The 20,551-nt window shown below is 36.8% G+C and overlaps 3 protein-coding genes across 4 annotated transcripts; 1 reads left to right on the top strand and 2 right to left on the bottom strand.

Moving 5' to 3' along the window:
* Positions 1-476: 476 nt before the first annotated feature.
* On the top strand, positions 477-6,757 carry fgb (fibrinogen beta chain). Its single transcript, XM_055205952.2, has 8 exons — positions 477-641; positions 791-805; positions 2,216-2,416; positions 2,535-2,718; positions 4,461-4,802; positions 5,007-5,129; positions 5,942-6,227; positions 6,320-6,757. The coding sequence occupies exons 1-8, from the start codon at positions 492-494 to the stop codon at positions 6,546-6,548; spliced, it is 1,530 nt and encodes a 509-aa protein (XP_055061927.2). The 5' UTR covers positions 477-491; the 3' UTR covers positions 6,549-6,757.
* On the bottom strand, positions 6,690-13,577 carry LOC141363525 (fibrinogen alpha chain). Of its 2 annotated transcripts, none has more exons than XM_073866178.1 (5): positions 13,379-13,577; positions 12,945-13,054; positions 11,826-12,009; positions 11,588-11,733; positions 6,690-11,383 (listed from the first exon to the last, which is right to left on the bottom strand). In XM_073866178.1, exons 1-5 carry the CDS (start codon positions 13,440-13,442, stop codon positions 11,288-11,290), a joined length of 600 nt encoding a protein of 199 aa, XP_073722279.1. In that variant the 5' UTR covers positions 13,443-13,577; the 3' UTR covers positions 6,690-11,287. The 2 variants fall into 2 exon arrangements, with proteins under 2 accessions (XP_073722279.1, XP_073722278.1); XM_073866177.1 differs by having other exon boundaries at positions 6,690-11,378; positions 13,379-13,564.
* A 907-nt stretch (positions 13,578-14,484) lies between these two features.
* On the bottom strand, positions 14,485-18,031 carry fga (fibrinogen alpha chain). Its single transcript, XM_073866179.1, has 6 exons — positions 17,871-18,031; positions 17,409-17,560; positions 17,114-17,289; positions 16,883-17,028; positions 15,561-16,437; positions 14,485-15,334 (listed from the first exon to the last, which is right to left on the bottom strand). Exons 1-6 carry the CDS (start codon positions 17,922-17,924, stop codon positions 14,643-14,645), a joined length of 2,097 nt encoding a protein of 698 aa, XP_073722280.1. The 5' UTR covers positions 17,925-18,031; the 3' UTR covers positions 14,485-14,642.
* Between the last annotated feature and the right edge of the window lie 2,520 nt (positions 18,032-20,551).

Below are 20,551 nucleotides of genomic sequence, written 5' to 3'. Positions count from 1 at the left end.
ACTTAAATTTTCTCACTTTAAGGTAAAATATTAATTTGAAAATGTTTTAAAAAAAAATCAATATTTTACTAATTGTTACCAATTAAAGTCATTTTTACCTAAAATTTTTACTTAAAGTGAGAAAATTTTAATTTATAAAACAAAATTTGTATGTGTTACCAGTTGAAGTAATATTTTAAGTTGATCCAACTTTTACTTTTTAAAGAGTAAGACATTTTTAAGTTTTTAATGCAACTTAAAGGTACAGTTGTTTATTAGCATAGAGCATCATTTTTGATGTAGGCCTATGTTAGAATTAAAGATATGTTTTGCTGTTCAGTACATGAGTCATGTGTTATTCACATTATTGAATTGTTCTGTTTGTGTTATTTCTTCATTTCCCAAAACTGATTTCATCCATGATTACTCAAAACTACATAGAACTAAATATTAACCAGCTCTGTCCCTCCTCTTCCAGGACAAAGGGGTCACCAGGTATAAATCATGCGAGAATGACACTGAATTATGAACAGCTCGGATCCTCACACTGTCACAGAAACAAAAGTGTGAGCTCTACAAACATGAAGCTTCTCTTGTTACTTTTTCTGTGTGTTGCTGGAACACTCGCAAAGGAAAGTACAGATTATGATGATGAGGACACGGTAAACAATATTTTAATTTCATTATTGCAATTTTTGATTTAGCACAGGCTTAGAACTTTCTTTAATAATTAGCAAATGGGATTTGAATGTTAAATGTTGGCAATATTGTGATAATTCTCTTGTTTTTCTTCTTTCCTTTTCTAATACAGGAGACAACAAAACCGGTATGTCATACATAATTAAAACATTTATGAAAATTGATCATTTAATAAATAAAAAAATCATTATCTTGTTTTATAATTTTAATCGTTAATAATATACACCATTCAAAACAAAAGAGCTAAAAGGGTTCTTCACAGTAATGCCATAGAAGAAACACTTTTCAGCAGAGGGAGACACTACTTGAATATTTTTAATAAATTTTCCAAGCATCTGTGCTTTATCAGAGTGTTTGTCTTTACTTTACTTTACTAATTATACCACGGGTCTGTTGAATGCTGTATTCTGATTGGCTGAGAAATGTTCCGTGGGTATGCATTAATTTCTGATAACCGCACACCTAACTTTTCAAATGTCTTAAAAATAGGCACCAGAGCAATGTTTGCGGTAACCATGGTACAAGAGGAATAATTGACTCCGGTCCTTTGAATTATTTGAAAATAATGCACAACCGCGGTGTAATGGCACTCCGCTCCGCGTCGTGCCGCATTGGTCGTCAATTATTCCTTACAAAATTTTCACTACATTCTGAAGCATAGAATCATACTGTTTATTCCTTTTATATTGCATATTAAAATTGATTTAATACCTAATTACATAAAAATTTTGTACTTTTACCTTTCTTGAGTAAGTAACAAAAGTACTTTTTACTTAAGTAAAAGTAAAAAAAATACTAGATGTTTAATGTACCTAAATATTAAATATAAACCCAAAACTTGAAATTATGAATTGTTGTGTAAATTAATATGATTTGGAATGTTTTTTTTCTAAAGGAAAACACTTACGAATACTTAAAAATTTACTTTTATTTAGAAAGTAAAAATAATTAAGTAGTGTCCGCTTCTGCTTTTCAGTCAGAGGTTAATTTTCAATAATCTAACAAACTATTTATCATTTCAAAACACCATTTTTATTTCTTTTTATTTTATTTCTTTATAAAACCATTTAGCAAAAAAATAACGTTCTTCTGGCATCGTGAGGCACTTTTATTTTTAAAGGGATAGTTCACCCAAAAAATCTGTTATCATTACTCTTGCTCATGTTGTTTCAAACTTGTGTAAATTTCTTTGTTCTGCTAAATACAAAGGAAGCTATTTATAAAGAAGCAGATAACAGAGGCAATGGTGCTCAAAACATGGTTTGGTTACAAACATTGCTCAAAATAACTTTTTTTACTCCTTTGAGTTCAGCAGAACAAAGAAACGAATATATGTTTGTAACAACAGGACAGCAAGTAAAATGTGACAGAATTTTCATTTTGGTTGAACTATCCCTTTAAGAGTGTATCAGATGAAAAAGATATTATGAGGGTTTTTTAGAGTTTCACAATTGTATTCCAGTATCCACAATATAGGCCTATAATATAAAAAGCAGTACTTGATGTGTAAGCTTTGTTCATTTTGTGTTGAATCCAGCCGAAAGAATTTGTAGATCCAAGAGGTCATCGTCCTGACAGCAGTGGTCGTGAATACTCCCCAGGCCCAGTTGCACCACCTCCTATCAGCGGGGGGAGTAGTTACCGTGGGAGACCCACTTCAGCACCAGCAGGAAGGGCTGTAGAGCAAAAAGAGGAGATTCCAGAATCCGGCGGATGTACTCACCTCTCTGAGACTATGGTGAGAGTGCCAGTGTGCTTAGTTTCTACCTGTATGTATTTAGACGGTGACATCATAATAACTGATAGGTTCAGAGATTAATTTTTTTGTAAACCGCAAGTTGTTTTTCTCTCTATAGGGTGTTCTGTGCCCCACAGGTTGTGAGTTAAAAAAAACCATCCAGAAGCAAGAACGTAATGTAAGGCCAAATGTAGACCAGCTGAAAAGGTCTGTAGATGAATTATATCAATCCTCCAACCATATCTACGGGTATGTCATGGATATGTCGACAGAAGTCGCCCAGAGACAAAGAGTGAGCCAAGGTAACTCTACTTCATTTCAACATTTCATCTACCATAACTTTAATTTTGTATCGTGGGCTTACTGAAGTAATGTGTGTATAATACAATGCTGTGATAATTTATGACAACATTAAGGGGCGGTTTCCCAGACAGGGTTTAGATTAATCCAGAACTAGGTTTTAGTTATAATAAGGCATTTAAAGGTGCAGTGTGTAATTTTTAGAATGATCTCTTGAGAGAAATGCAAAATAATATACAAAACTATATTATCAAAGACCTTTAATAATGAACCGTTATGTGTTCATTACCTTATAATGAGACGTTTTTATCTACATACACTGCGGGTCCCCTTACATGGAAGTCGCCATTTTGTGCTACCATGTTTCAAGCCCTTAACGGACAAACTTTTTTTACTAAGTTGTCTCCGACAATGACCTGTTTGTCCGGTGGTGGCTACAGTAGCTTCTCTATGTGTTTTAAAAGTGAGGGGTAAGCAGTAGACTGAGCCGTTGGTTGCAATTCACAACCTTACCACTAGATTCCGCTAAAATGTACACACTGCACCTTTAATTAGTTTTTTTTTACAAACAAACCTTACAAAAAACAATACTGGTGTTCATCTTGAGATAAAACAAGGACACAAGTAACTTGCATTAGGTAATAATATTACTTTTCTGAAGTAACAAGTAAAGTAACACATTACTTTATAAATGTACACATTAATATTTGAGTTACTTTTTTAAAAAAGTAATGTGAGTTACTTTTCAATTTAATTAATTTGATAAAAAAAATTACTAAATTAAACTGAACTTATAGCACGGGTCTGTTGAATGCTTTATTCTGCTGAGACACGTTCCATGGGTGTTGATAATTTTTCTGTAAACTGCACACCTAACCTGTCAAATGTCTTAAAAATAGACACCAGAGCAATGTTTGTGGAATAATGTAAGAGGAAAAATTTTTATTTCTTATAATTCTTATAATTCAGTTATTCCTTACATTTTAAAGCAACACTAAAGAGTTTTTTTACCCTAAAATAACGTTTTCAAAAAAGTTTCAGTCGTTCATCCGCCCGAAACAGGGTGAACGGCACTTTCACATTTGCTTTGCAGCCCAAAACCGCACTAAAGAAGTTTCCAACCGTCGGGTCGCGGTCCTGTAGTTCAAGTGAAAACTACAAAAACTTGCTTTACGGCAGACCTACAATCCAATCAGAGCCAGCTTTGCTGCAGTAGGCTAAATTATTTACGACAGTGGTAATGGACAATTCCGCTTCCAACCTGTAGGGGGAGCAAAGAGCAAAAACTCTTTAGTGTTACTTTAACGTAGAATTAAGCACTTTATGCGTCGCAGCTGAGCGGGAAGTTTAAGTCAGAAACGGAGATCATAAAAAACACCAAAGCTGAAAGAGATCAAGCCTCAGCCAAGTTAGAAAAAGTAGCGCAAAAGTAACGTAAAAGTAACATAAGCATTACTTTTCATGAGAAGTAACGCAATTTGTTACTCTTTTGGGGAGTAACTTAATATTATAATGCATTACTTTCAAAAGTAACTTTCCCCAACACTGCTGATATATGTTAAGATATGTCAATACGCGAGATGTTTTTAAATTAAGGCAGCTCAAACATGCATTTTAGACTGGGACTAGGATAAGCCCTGTCCGGAAAACCGCCCCACAGTGTTTTTCTTAAATGCACTTTAGATTAAAAAGTGTTTGACAAATGCAAAAAATTACACTTTTGTCGACAACATTTGTTTCATAGGCAACGGCGATGTGGTTAATCAGTACACAGAGACCCTAGAGACCCAGCATGCTTTTATAAAGGACGCCGTGGACGTCAACTTCCCCCAGAACATCAAAATCCTTCAGGCCGTGCTTGACAAGGTCCGTGAAAAGATTCAGCGTGTGGAGAAAGCCATCACTGCGCAGAAGGCCAGGTGCTCGACACCCTGCAGAGTCTCCTGTCCGATTCCGGTGGTTTCTGGCAAAGAGTGCGAGGAAATCTACCGCAGAGGTGGAGTGGATTCTCAGATGTACCTCATACGGCCTGATGCGCTCAACGTGCCTTACAAGGTCTTCTGCGACCAGACCACTAAAGATGGAGGTACGTCCGGTTTCCTCATGTTTATGTTTTATGTCATTAATAGTGCAAAACTATAACATGTGATTAGAGACTTACGTTTATAGTCATTTGAACCTATACTTTATAGTGTTTAAATAGTTTATAGAAAATGTATTTCTATACTTTTTATAGTTTAATAGTCAAATATGAAACTATTAGACTAAATGAAATTTCTCCACTCTAAAGGTTGGGTGCTTATCCAGAATCGTATGGATGGCAGTGTTGATTTTGGCAGGCGCTGGGATGACTATCGTCGAGGCTTTGGAAACGTCGCCTTTGATGTGGGTAAAGGACACTGCCAAACTCCAGGTGAGTACTGCAAGACTTGAATGCATGATGAGATGTTTCTTTAAAAAAAAAAAAAAGAAATATGGTGAGAGGGCTAGCAAAATACTGTAAGTAGATTACTGAAGAACTTAAATTCAGTCAACTAGTCAAGGAGCTAACCGACAACCTACAAAATGTACACTGGTATGTACAAGCAGTGGCGGCTCGTGACTGCTTATCCGAGGGGCGCAAATTCAAAATATGTGTTCGGAGTGTCATGTGTGTTGCTTGTGTTTTCAAAATATGTGTTTGTTGCGTCATGTGAACCATGTTCATCGCGTGTTTTGTCAAAATAAGTGCCTGCTGCACACGCGTCAAAACCATTTATGATCAAATAGACGCTCACGTTCACAAAGTACTCGCAAGACACTCCCTTAACAGTAAACTGTGATTACGCATGAGATTATGCGAGTATCTGGCAAACGCGAGCGTCTCTTTTATCATAAACCACTTATTTTGACAAAACACGTAATGCACAGACGATCACGCGACGCGCAGAACACATATTTTGAAATTACAAACCACACACATGACGGGCTACATACGTGTTGAGATGAACGTCGCATCGCAGCCGCCACTGTGTAGTAGATGGCTAGTTGCTTGTTTTGGATGCTGGTGTGCTGGTTTTACCACTATGTAGGTTTGTCAAACCAATAAAACTTGGCTTATTAGTCACACACATATTGTTAGCAGCTACCAACCAGCACTTACCAGTATAAAAGCTTTTAATTTATGTTTTTGACATATTCAATTTATATCATGATCTCTGACGACATTGTTGTAAACTTTTTTAGGTGAGTACTGGTTGGGTAATGAGCGCATTAGTCAACTCACAAAGATGGGCCAAACTGAGCTTCTGGTTGAAATGGAAGACTGGAAGGGTTTGAAGGTCCATGCCCAATATGAACAGTTCACCATGCAGGGCGAATCCACAAATTACATCCTATCGGTCAACCGTTACTCTGGAACCGCCGGTAACACGTTCATGGAGGGTGCAAATGAACTGTTCGGGGAGAACCGTACCATGACAATTCATAATGGCATGATGTTCAGCACGTACGACAGAGACAATGACAAATGGTGAGTGTGGTGAAATCCTCAAAAGCAATTTACATTTATATACAAATGACTAATATTTTCTGTCCTTCTCCAATTTGATCAATTGCACACAGGATACCTGGTGATCCTTCAAAGCAATGTTCTAGAGAAGATGGTGGCGGATGGTGGTACAACCGATGCCATTCCTGTAATCCGAATGGCAGATACTATTGGGGCGGATCATATACAAAAAACATGGCCAAGCATGGCACAGATGACGGCATTGTGTGGATGAACTGGAAGGGCTCGTGGTATTCACTCAGATCTATCAGTATGAAGATCAGACCCTATGTGAAACCGTGAAAGACTATATAGAGAGAATAGAGGTTAATAAAAGGACAAATAAAAGTTTACAAAAGATATCGATGCTAAAGACTTATTATGAAAAGTTTTTGGAAAGTATGCAAAGAAAAATGCATTAGCATTAAATATTTTAACTTGAAAAACATACTATGGAAAATGAGATAAAAACCCAAACCTCTGAATTCTCAATAAAGTTGGCCTGCAACATATTACCAGATGTGATTTTTTATTTGTAAACTTTTTTGTTATTTACATTTTTTAAACAGTTTCAGTGTTTATTAACAATTCAATAGCCAGTAAAAATACATATACATTTAATAATATGCATAAATGCATATACACGCATGCAGACACATTGTATTAATGTATTACTGGGGGGAACAAATAAATTAAGTTTGTTGACATCAATTAATTTCTAAACATGAAAAACATACGAAGCACTTAATGAACTTTTGCAATAAAAGGTGTAGTTTTCAGTAATTCAATGACGTGGTGCCTGTTTTTTTCTGTGCATGGAGGAAGAAAACATGATGGCAGTAACGCTAGAGTAAACTTATGGGTTTGAGTTGCACAGAATGCAAATGATCAAATGTTTGACCTGAATGCACTCTAATTTGATGTGTCTGCCAATTGTGTAAATGCATTAAATCATCTAAACCGCTTTTAAATTGTAGTATTTTTTAAATACTTTTTCAATTTAGTAAAACAGACTGGGAACCCTTAAAGCGACACTCTATCAAAATTACCCCAATATTTACTCACCCTCAAGCAATCCAAGATACACATGTTCATAATTTTTCAGACAAACACATTTGGAGTTATTTTAATAAATGTCCTTGCGTTTCCAAGCTTTATAATGGTAGAAAACAGGGATCTCTAAATTTAAACCCCAAAACAGTGCATCCATCCTTCACAAAAGTAATCCACGTGGCTTCAAGGGGTTAATTAAGGTCTACGCGATTTTGTAAAAAAATCCATATTTTAAACTTTATAAACTATAATAACTAGCTTCGGGTAACGATGCCTTCTTGGATTCACACAAAGGATGGATGCACTTTTTTGTAGTTTAAAGTCAAAAGTTGCTCCCTGATCTCTGTTTTTTATTGTTATAAAGCTATAGAGCAAGGACATTTATAAAAAACTGGTTCGGGTGTGTTGGTTTGAAAGATGGTGGACATGTGTATCTTGGATTGCTTGAGAGGAAGCCGAGAGAGGCCATGCACTATTATTATTTTTGCTTGCTTGTTTTCTCGTGATCACGACTTAATTTCTCGTTATCTCGAGATAAAAAAAGTTGTTTTCTCATGATCTTGACATAACAAAAGTTGCATTCTTGAGATGTGATAAAAGCTTACGTGTACTAAATAGAACCACTGATCTATATAAATGACTGGATTGCGCATAGAACGCTTAAGGCCACTTCACACTGGTCAGACAGACTCCAACAGACGCGTGTGAAACCGCTGTTGGCAGTTGTTGGATCAAAGTAAATGAGACTTTAGAATGTAGTTGTCTGTTGGGGTCTGTTGGTATCTGTTGGTGTCTGTTGGAGTTGGTAGTTGTCTGACCAGTGTGAACTGGCCTTTAACGTAACAGCGTGAGGTGAAGCCAGCGCAGAGTTCGAGCCGCCATCTTGGTATACCCAACCGGCGACGGCGTCATTGACTTCCATTCAAAATCATGTTTTAAATTCACCCGCTTTACAGCGTATCAGTCACGCAAGATTATTTTTAGGATATGTGTACGTAAATTAACTGTTAATTCTGGTGTTATTTGCAATGTTTATGCTTTAATCGGGCAGGAAAATGGATTTATAAAAACCGTTAAGGTGAGTGTGTCTGCTCCGTTCGGTTAATGACACGGGTATAAATAATTTTTTTTTTTGACATTCAGCTACGCGGTCAGCGTTATTTCTCTAAATAAGTTTAGGTAACTTGTAAGTTTAGATAACATAAAACCAGCAAATTATTGCATGCACATACGGTACAAAGTATGATTATTTATTTAGATTTCAGAATGAGCACGTTTGTCATTAATACTAAATATGCTGCGGTTTGTCTGCTGATCTGATCATGTAATGAAGATGAATGTATAATAACTGATTAAAAATTAAAATGTACAACTTTCAGTAAATAACTATGTACATGCTTAGGACGTTTGTGTTGTAATAATGTACAGGGTAACTTCAGATATAAAAACGAAGACTAGTAAAGTGATGTTTTATCCTTAAAATCTGATCGCGTCCATTATTTAATAGAATGTTTGGGTATACCAACATGGCGGCGCGGTGGCTTCACAGTTGTGACGTCATGCGCAATCCAGTCATTTATATAGATCAGTGGATAGAACGTGTTGTTTTGTTTGTAAACAGCAAAAGCATATTTTGCTAAATTATCATGGATGAACAAATGAGATTTTACTTGGATCAGAGATTCGCTCAAGCTGAAACAGATTTGTCAATATTTACAATTTTACAGTGGTGAATTTATAGGGACCGTCTTTAAGTTACTCAATACACGTTTCTACTTTTAACAGCATTTAAATGGAATGACTGAAAGTCAACAAAACCAACGTGTTTATGGTTGTTGTCAGCTTGCACATTTTTTAGATTGTTGATATTTATTTAAATAAACTGTTAAATACTATTTAAGATAGAAACGTGTATTACTTTAGAGATGGCCCTAAATTCACGAACATGAACGTCCAACTTTATTTATATATTTAGTCTATCTACACATGTAGTAACGGCGAAGACCCCAACTCATATACATTAGCAGTCCACTTCAAAATAGACTAAATATTATGAACAGGAAATTACATTATGACATTTGGATTATCATGGCAGGATAACGAGATCGTTTTCTCGAGATCATGAGAAAACAACTTTCGTTATCTCGAGATAACGAGAAATTAAGTCGTGATCACGAAAAAACAACTTTTGTTATCTCGAGATCACGAGAAATTAAGTCATGATCACGAGAAAACAAGCAAGCAAAAATAATAATAGTGCATGTCCTCTCTCGGCTTCCGTAGCAATTCAACCACGTTGGTCCCAAGCTTCTTCAATTTTAAAAACAGAAGCATGAGAAAAACGTGTTTTGTGTGCAATGACGAATGTTTTTAGTGCAAGCAGTCAACTTGATCCATAAAAATGTAACTAGGTTTTTATTGACTTATAAATAATGGAATAATTATCAATAGTAATATGGAGTCAGTCCCATATTTCAGATAAAAGTGTGAAATTTTGAGCAAATTAGATGCGTGAATCATTTAAAGGGGACATAACATGAAAATCGTACTTTTTCCAGGTACTATAATTACTTCTGCATTTTTGCTCTCACCTACAAAGTGGCAATTTTAACATGTTATAATAAATTATCTATATGGTATTTTGAGCTAAAACTTCTCATATGTACTCTGGAGACATCAGAGATGTATTTTACATTTTTAAAAAGCTGAAAATGAATAACCAAACTCAAATTTTACTTACAAGTAAAACTAACTGACTTATTTATGGTCATGCAATGAATGCTCATGCGCATTTTCTTCAGTCCATCCCTAACATTTTATTCAACACATTGGGACCTTATCTGAACATTTACATTGTCAGGATATGTTCCCCCTGCTATGAGGGATAAATTTAGTGACAGCAGTGTATATTTGAGACTTGTAGGGGAAAGCGGAGCACAACGTAACGCTTTTCAGATTTATTTAAAGGAAAACACCACCGTTTTTCAATATTTTACTGTGTTCTTACCTCAACTTAGATGAATTAATACATACCTATCTTTTTCAATGCGTGCACTTAATCTTTGTACAGCATGTCGTAAATTTGTTAGCATTTAGCCTAGCCCCATTCATTCCTTAGAATCCAAACAGGGATTAATTAAAAAGCCAACAAACACTTCTATGCTTTCCCTATTTAAAGACTGTTACATGAGTGTTTACACGAGTAAATATGGTGGCACGAAATAAAACGTGGCGATTTTTTAAGCGGATAAAAATGAGAACGATATGGCGGAAGAGCACTTAGTTTTTACAGCACTTCGACCTTGGACGCTGTGGAAAGTTTGAGCGAAAGGGGAAGTATGAACATTTGGTGTATTTGGTGTAAATCTGTTTTTAAATGTTTCTGTATTTAGTGAAAAGTTTTTCAAAAAGGAACATGATATATTTCAAACATGCAAAGACCAACGCTGAAACAACCAGAACTTAATTAAATTAAATAGATTGTGAAATGAAATCCTCTTTGACACCGTTTTGTTTGTTTGTTTGGAGGTATTTATTGTTTAATGTTTGGCAATTTGACCTGTAATTCCTGAAATTGTATAACACAAGTTAGAAGCATAAATAATAAAAAACTGTAAACATGATAGTGGCACAAAATGAGTCGTATAAATAGGCCTACGTATATATGTATTAAATAGACAAAACAAGTGACGAGAAATGAGGTGCATTCATTTCTCAGTATTGCAACAGAGTTTCCAAACATATTTAAACCTCACATTTGACTGATACAGTGTACAGACATAAATACAATTAATTTTCCTGAAATTCTTCCAGGACAACCTGGTGTTGTTCAATGTCTTCAAACTTTGTTAGTAGTTCAATGCGGACAATGGGGATTTTTCTGTAAGATTTCGAGACGCTGGGCTGATCAACAGACTTGAGTTTTAATTTGTTTATAGAGACTGATTTTCTTCGTTTAGACACAAGGCTGAATTCGTACATTTTGCTCTCTATCGATTCAAAGGCTTCATTATCGACAGCATGGTCAAAGGTTTGCTTGCATGATCCCTTGCACGCACGGATTTTGATGTCAATGTCCACCTTCCCTCCAAAAAACAAACAAAAACAAGTCTGATTCAGGCTAAAAGTTACATTTCAACTTAAAGCAAATTGTAAAATCCCTGACTCAGATGATTCAGGTCATTTGTCCAAATGTATTGATAAGGTTGACCTGTACTTTATTAAACTTACATTGTAATAAAAAAATTAACAACAAAGGAACACATAAAGATGTTTTCCTCATGCCTTACCTCAAGTCGACGCATTTCATTTATCTGATCCCAGATCAGGTGATGTTGCTTTTGTAATTCTTTTGCTAGCTCTGCAGATCTCTTCTGGAGAAATGTAAGATTTCTCTGAAGGGCTTCAGCAAACTCAGCATATCTAAGCTCTTGCACTGAACACAGAAAATACCAAAAGACACTTAATGTTTCTCATGAGGTTTTATATAAAGACATATTATATTAATGACCAGCACTTTTAACATACTGTATGTTTGGATGTACTTTTTTCTTCGTGACCCATAGAACTGGACAAGTTCTCGGTTAACCAAGGAAGACACGGACTCATTTTGCTGAATCATTTCGCAAATATTTTTCACACGCTTATGAATGTTTTCATCTGCCGCATCTATAAGACCCTCCAGTCGACAACCTGATGGACATTTAGCCTCCTTTAAAAAACAAACACAAAAATGTCACAGATGCAAGAGGTCATTATAAACCAGTAATTGTGGAAAAACATGCTCAACCTGATTTTGCAAAGTGATAGATGTCATTAGGGCAGTGCTTCTCAATTATTTTCTGTCACGCCCCCCCTAGGAAGAAGTAAACATTTCGCGCCCCCCCAACTCTCCGCCGCGACTGTAAATAGTATAATTTGTCTATAAAATTACACATCTGCAAAACATTGTATCCTTATTAACATTAAAGAAAACACAAAAAAGAAATATCAATCAACTTACAACAAAGAATAACTTTATTAACATTGTTTTTTTAGTCTGTAACAGAAAAGATGAAAATTTGCCTGAAATAAAATCAATCAATCCTTATTTACAGTATATTTTTTGACCATTTGATAATGAAAAATTAAATTAAATATAATCAATAAATAATAATAAAAAACTCAAGCGGCTTATCAGCGTGTTTGGGGAGTAATGTCTTTAAGTGACGGTGCAAAAAAAATCACTTCCTGAAAAAGTATTTTCCCCGGGTCTCGCGCGCCCCCCCTGGTGTCGCTTCGAGCCCCCCCTGGGGGTCCCGCCCCACTATTTGATAATATAAAAATAATATGTGAAGAACAATGGTCTAGAAACAACGAATCCTGATTATAAGCTTAAACTTGAAACAAACTGTAAACTTATTTCTGAAATCTGATTGGTTAATTAATATGTTGTCCCAGGGTTAACAAATCAGGAGAGCAGAAAGGGATTTATATATTTTTATTTACTACAAATATAGTTTATCATAGCAATTTCTTTTCTTTATCAGTGGGCTTTATTGGCAAATACAATATCTAATTTAATAATTTGTGCACTTTATTTTTTCAGTATTTAGCCAGGTGATTTGATTACCCAAATAATATGAAAATCAGCTAAAACTCACTCACCATCTCATCATCAGAGCACAATGGGTATGTGAGCCGTATTGGGCACTGTCCAAATCTGCCGTTACCATAGCGATTATGTTGTTTAAGATTAGATTGTAAGGCCGTACACACTGCAACAAACCAAACACACATTTAACTTAATGCTTTTTTTATGCTACATAAGTTATGATTGCTACTAAAACTGAATGATCATCTCATTTATAGATATGGGCCTAAGATTACTCCCAGACTAAAATGCATGCTGTCTTAAAGCTGAAAACAGCATGCATTGATGTAACTTAAAATATATCGGTGGCATTGTTTTGTCTTAGGATGCACACCAGTAATGTTCTTCTTTGTAAAGTATGTTTAACTACTTTAAAGGGACACTCCACTTTTTTTGAAAAAATATGCTAATTTTCCAGTTCCCCTAGAGTTAAACATTTGAATCCCACCATTTTGGAATCCATTCAGCTGATCTCCGGGTCTGGCGCTAACACTTTTAGCATAGCTTAGCATAATCCATTGAATCTGACTAGACCATTAGCATCGCGCTAAAAGTTAACCAAAGAGTTTTAATATTTTTCCGGTATTTACATTGTGTACTAAGGCCGACAGAAAACCAAAAGTTGCGATTTTCTAGGCAAATATGATTATTACGCCAGTATAGTAGTATATATGCCTAGAAAATCGCAACTCTTCATTTTCTGTCGGTCTTAGCACACGATGCAACTACAATGAGCATATTTTTTAAAAAAGGGGAATGTCCCTAAATAACTAAGGCCTAGTATAAACCGGTCTGATAATTTTTGTTATTCAAAGGTTCACTGTAGAAGGCAAATAGCCAGAACATCTTTTATTTGTAGTGTATTGCATAATGTTATTTTAAAAATAAGAAGTACATACCTTTAAAAAATAAAAAAAATTTATGAATCAACATGATGTAAATTTTTTGATTGTGCAAAGTACTTCACATGTGAATGTATCTTTAAAAATACTTACTAACAAAATATATAATTAGAAATAACTTAAAAGTTGTGAAAAATGTGTAGGAATTTTGGTAAAAAGTTTTTCTATGTTGTTGTATAATTGTTGTTTACGTTAAAGGCCATTACAAATATATATTAGTCAAGATAGTCAAATGAACTTCAGAATATTGTGGGAGACTAAAATATTTGTAATTATTGTCCAGTAGAATTGAACAAAATGTGCCATATCAAAATGTGCTATGTTTTGGTTATCAGCATGTACGGCTGCCAAAATCCAGGCCAATATTTCAACACTCTCAGATAAAGGTACAAGAAGGTTCAAAAGTAGTCACTGCGGCGGTACCTTTCCAAAAAGTTCACTTTTGTACCTAAAAGTTACACAACATTAGAGGGACATACTGTTACCTCAAGATATCTGTGCCAAAATGGTACATATCGAGACCTTTATAAAAGGTACTGTCTCAATAATAACTTTGTACCTTTTTTCCTTTGTGTAAATATGCTACATAATCCTGTATTTCCTTGCCTATTCCAAGAACAAATACACTGAAATAAAACGCACAGCCCAGAACTTGCAGTGAACACATTTTATTTGAAACATGAGGTATGTTGGTTGTAAAAATTGACATGGAAACATGGATTTACATTATGCCAAGCAGTATAGTGAATATAATAATCAAAACATTGTGCATCCCAACCACCACCATTGGTTACAACATCTGTATAGGTTTTAGACAGGTCTGACCTTCATTCGCACTACTTTGAGAGAGTAATCTGCTGGTTTGAATGGCAACCACACAACGCCATTTTCAATCTCATAAGGGACCTTGGTGCCAGGGTCATATTGGCCCCCCTTATAGTAAATCCCATTGAGGTTGGCCGACTGACAGTTATTGTACCACCACCCGCCGCCATACATCTCTGCGCAGTTTTCTTCCCAGCGATCATTGTCCCTATCAAAGGTGCTAAACTTCATTCCGGCATGCGAAAGGAAGTTTTTCAAATTGGGCTGCACCAGCGCGTCACCTGCGTCACCCGTGTACTCCGAAACGGTCAGCGCGAATCCCTCCTCTTCCGAGCCAACTTTAACGTTGTACTCGGCGTAGACCTCGTTCCCCTTCCAGTCCTGCAATTCAACCCTCAAAACACTTTCTATCTGAGTGAGAAGATGTAGGAACCTGTTCCCAATCCAGACTTCACCTTTACCCTGTGGATCTATTTTACCAAAGCCAGCCTTATACTCCTTCCAAGTGCGATTGAAGTTTACAGACCCGTCCTCCCTTTGCTGAACCAGAGTCCAGCCACCCAACCCAGTGCCTTGGTCACAGTAAACTACTATTTCCTCCGACCCGGCCGGCTTTATTTTGAACAGGCCGCTCTGACTGCCGTTAGCATGCTTCTGCAGGATTTCATTGCAATCATCTGCCGATTAGAGCAAAGCTGTATTGCACAAAGCTGAATCTTTCCTAACATCCTGTTACATGTCTTGGCCTTTATAAGCTTTTGAATACAATTAAATGTAAAGTCAAATCAGTTTAGTCCATTACAGTACACCATGTCTCCAAAAACATTTTCAGAATTATCAAGAGAATTAAACTGGTTTTAAATGGTTCACTTGCATATGCTGGTTAAGTTCACTCGAGTGTACCTTCACCGACAAAGCCAGCCTTGCGCTCGTCGCGCGATTTCAGGCTTCGTGCGTGGATATCGGGAAGGTCTTCTTCCACATCGCCGCGCATGAACGCCCCCAAGTCGTCCCCAAAATCTATGTCGCTAGAAAAGGTGGTCTTTGTGGAAGTTTTGGTTCCATCCGACAGAATGGTTTTTGAGGAGGAGGAGGTGGACGACGATGAAGACGAAGAAGATGTCTTTCGGGAATCTGTGCCAAGTCCCTTGAAGAAGTCACCGCCAAAGCCACCTAGTTCATCCGTGCCGGGATTAAAACTCGTGATGGACCTTTTATCTCCACCCGTCACGGTTATCTTGAACCCGTCACGACTCAGATCTTTCCCGTCCCTGGCTGCGGCCAAAAATTCTTGATCGGAAATTCCTAGCTTTCCTAAGTCTTCGCACCCGGGCCCGCCACCTATAACTTCAACCTTCTCCACGGAGCCTTCTTTGGTGTGCGTTACGGTCTTGCGAACTGTTTTGGAGCAGTGTACTGTGTGCACTGAGGAGGAGGAGCCCGTACCTGTGGGGATCTTGCTAACGGTGGCGGCGGATTCCGCAGTGGATCCTTCTGCTTCCAGACTAAGCTGCAACTGACCCACATCTCCGAAGAGGAGCTTCTGCTCGGTTTGGACCGTGCTTGGTCCAGTTTTGTATATGGAGGGCAGTACAAGGTCCTTCAAGGGTCTGCTCTTCATGACACCAAGGGAAGTGAAGGTCTCAACGCTCTGCACACGCATAGTATTCAGATGGTCCAATTGTTTGTCTATGGACACGTAACCCTCCTTGTCCACCGAGAACTCGCTGTAGCTTGAGCAAGAGCCCTTGCAGGCCCGCAGTTTGATGTCAATGTCGACCTGTGTTCGGAGAAAATGTAACATTGGAATTATGTGATACATGTTGAAGGTATAGTTCACTGGAAAATTTAAATTTGGTCACCATTATTCACCCTTGAGTTGTTTCAAACCTGACAGATCAGGGGCACCATTGACTTCCATATTATTTTTTTTTTCTACAATGGAAGTTAATGCTGACTCAGATCTTCTTGGTTACAAATATCTTTTTTGAAATAAATTTATACAGTTTTGAAACAATTTGAGGGTAATTTTCTTTTTTCGGTAAACTATCAATTTAGGAATTCAATGCAGAATAATTGAAATAACTTATAAAATGTAGGTTTAGTTTTATGTTGCACTTTTTGTTGGTATATATCTGTCAATTATTACAGGAAAAAAATATGAGAAAACATCACAAGCGATTTGTCATAAATAGGGATTGTATTTTGTTATTCAATTTGCTCACCTCCAATCGTTGCATTGTGACAACTTGATCTTTGATCTGTGATTTCAAAGCTTCCAGTAACCTGAGCTGACGATCGATTTTAATCTTAATCTCTGAAATCCTCTGCCTCAGCTGTTCGGCCAGAGTCGCATATCGGGTATCACTACCTGAGAGGAAGGTAAATATGTTTAAAAACACATCTTTTCTGAAAATACTTTTATTCATTAACATAAATCAACAAAAAATGCTGACCTGCGTCGAGGGTTAGGCGGTCTCTAAGGTAACTGTAAGTCGTCTTGGAGTCCTGATCAGCAGAGCGGTAGAGTTTTTTGCCATCATCCAGGAGTGTACGAATCTTCTCGATCTTCTTGATGAGATCATGATCAGCTTTGTCCATCAGGCCTTGGACTCGACAGCCAGATGGACACCTGCCTCCCTAAAGTCATAAAATGGAAGTTTGTTTTCTATTTATTGTAGGCAATAATGCACATGGACTGTATTATAAATCTGATTTAAAACTCTCACACTTCAAAAATCACAAGATAACAATGCTCCCCAGTCCTCGTCTGTACACATCGGCCATTCTTTTGTTTGACAGGTGTCTTGAGCTTTGTATCCATGTTCAATAGGACGGGCACCTCTTGGGTTTACTATTGTACCATCGGCTCCTACTGTACCATCTACTGCTGTATCCTCTGACTATATGAAACAGACAGACAGATAAAAAAAAAAGAGGAAAATAATTGAAAAATCTTCTAGAATATAGAAAACAATTCTGACAAATAAAAACGTAAATAAAAATAATTTATATATAAACATTGAAATATATTTTGTATATAAAGGGGAGTCATTTAGGGAGGTTTGCCCAACTATTTAACCACATATACTTAATTTATGCCATACAAATAAGTACTCAGCGATTAACATGGAAACATCAAACATCTCCAAAATACTACTTCTAGGTCCACTTTGGTACCGGAAAAATCCATTGTATAAAGAAGTCACTTACCAAGGCAGAGGACAATACCGCTAACAGGCAGAGGAGAGAATATGTGACCTTCATCTTTGGTTCCTCTGTGCAGAATACAGACCTTCACTGCTCACTTACCCATTTGAACCCTTCTGATTGATCAACAGACTGACTCATTATTGACCATAGTCAGAGTCACCAGCCCCCACATTTTAGAAATACTGGAAAAGATGTTTGACAGGCTGGCCTTTGTCCGGAATAAAAAAAAGAAGATAGACAAACGGACACAATTGCATAACTCTCTTCTGCTATTAACTGGATTACGGGAAGCAAGGTGCTTGTCTGAGAATTGACGCTCAAATATGATTTAACTTAAAGGAACAGTCCATTTTCTTAAAAGAAAAATCCAGAAAATTTACTCACCACCATGTAATCCAAAATGTTGATGTCTTACTTTGTTCAGTCGAGAAGAAATTATGTTTTTTGAGGAAAACATTGCAGGATTTTTCTCATTTTAATGGACTTTAATGGACCCCAACACTTAACACTTAACTCAACACGTAACAGTTTTTTTCAACGGAGTTTCAAAGGAATATAAATGATCCCAAACGAGGCATAAGGGTCTTATCTAGCGAAACGATTGTCATTTTTGACAAGAAAAATAAAAAAATATGCACTTTTAAACCACAATTTTTCGTCTAGGTCCGGTCCAGCGCGACCTAACGTAAATGCGTAGTGACGTAGGGATGTTACGTGTTACATATATAAAACGCACATTTTAAACAATAAACTGACACAAAGACATTAATTAGTATCATTCCACATACAACAACGTCGGAACGGTCCTCTTTCAACACACTTGTAAACACTGGGCCGGAGTTTCGCATTCGTCCTCTGTGACCTCTTGACGTCATGACGTATTGCGTGAGGTCACGCTGACGCTTTCAGGACTGGAGGAATATGAGTTGTTGTAGTTTAAAAGTGCATATTTTTATTTGTCTTGTCAAAAATGACAATAGTTTCACTAGATAAGACCCTTATGCCTCGTTTAGGATCGTTTATAGTCCTTTGAAACTCCGTTGAAAAAAACTGTTACATGTTGAGTTAAGTGTTAAGTGTTGGTGTCCATTAAAGTCCATTAAAATGAGAAAAATCCTGCAATGTTTTCCTCAAAAAACATAATTTCTTGTCGACTAAACAAAGAAAGACATCAACATTTTGGATGACATGGTGGTGAGTAAATTATCTGGATTTTTCTTTTAAGAAAACTGACTATTCCTTTAAAGGGATAGTTCAGTTAAAAATGACAATTAGGTCATCATTCACTCACTATCACATTTGGATACATTTATTTGTTCTGCTGAACACATAGAAATATATTTTGAGCAGTGTTTGTAACCTGTTTTGAAGCACCATAGACTTACACAGTATTTTTCTGTCCTACTATGGAAGTCAACGGTGCTCAGTGTTTCCTGCTCAAAATATCCGCTTTTGTGTTCAGCAGAGCAAAGACATTTATACAGGTTTGTAACAACTTGAAGGTGAGTAAATGATGACAGATTTTTAATTTTTGCGTGAACTATCCCTTTAAAAGGCACCTATTATGGCCTTTTTAGAGGGTTCCCACACCTTAGTTAACTTTAAATTCAAGGATCTTTCTAGGATTTTCCAGGTCCAGTAACCTCAAATTCAAGGACTTAATGTGGGGACACATTTCAAGTGAGAGCAAGGTTACATCGTGTTACCTTTTAAGATACATTGTTACAGTTCCCTTTCGAGGGAACTCGCGCTGCATCACAAGGTGACACTTTGGGGACACCTCCAGGGGTAAGTGCGTCTGAATGTGTATATTAAATTCAACCAATGGTGAGGCTTAACGACAAAGACAGGGTGACGCGGGAGCCAGGCAGTATATCGCTATCTGAAATATTCCCAAAGACGGTGTTACTGGGATGCAGGAAGTATTGCAAGTGAGACGCAGCGTCTTGTTCCCTTCTCAGGGAATAACAGTTACATACGCAACACGAGACGTTTTCATGTGTGAAACACAACTATGCAAAAAAGCATTTTGGTATGAATCAACATTCGCATACAGAAGATATAAGCATTTAAAGCGAACAGTTTAGCATGTGTGCTTAAACAGTCTAGAACTTATATGATATTATCCTACACTACACAGGGAATAATATGGATTTTTTTCCAGAAAACTTCTTGCATAAAATACATTCAAGCACTTTTAATGACCTGCATCTATATATGTATATTTTCAACTTCCCAGGCCTTGGATCCCCCCAGACAATAGTATCTAGTGGACAGAGTACAACTCGCTGAGGGTGGATACTATGGTAATGCAGGAGTGTAAGTGGGCGGGGCCTTATCAATGTGACCTCACATTGATAAGAGCATCAAAACGGCATGTCTAATAAGACTGCTTTGGTTTAATGGGGATTCAAAAAAACAAGGAGTGGGTGGATTTTTTTTATCATAGAGTGGTTGTGTTCACACACTGCCAATACACATTATGTCCAAACACCTTGTAAAAGTGGACTTTGCATAATAGGCGCCCTTTACATGAGTACAAACCAACATTTGGAAGAGAACAACCCTGAACATGATCTTTGGTCTTATGAGTCTTACATGAGTAAATCATGTCTATTGGTGAGGTAAAAACACACTGGCAACCATGTGCTTTCAATAAACCCAAATTATGTCAATGGCCA

Source organism: Misgurnus anguillicaudatus, chromosome 3, assembly GCF_027580225.2.
Source record: "Misgurnus anguillicaudatus chromosome 3, ASM2758022v2, whole genome shotgun sequence".
In the NCBI taxonomy this organism is placed as follows: domain Eukaryota; kingdom Metazoa; phylum Chordata; class Actinopteri; order Cypriniformes; family Cobitidae; genus Misgurnus; species Misgurnus anguillicaudatus.
Note: the sequence above shows the minus strand (reverse complement) of the source record. Positions and strands in the feature narration are given on the sequence as shown.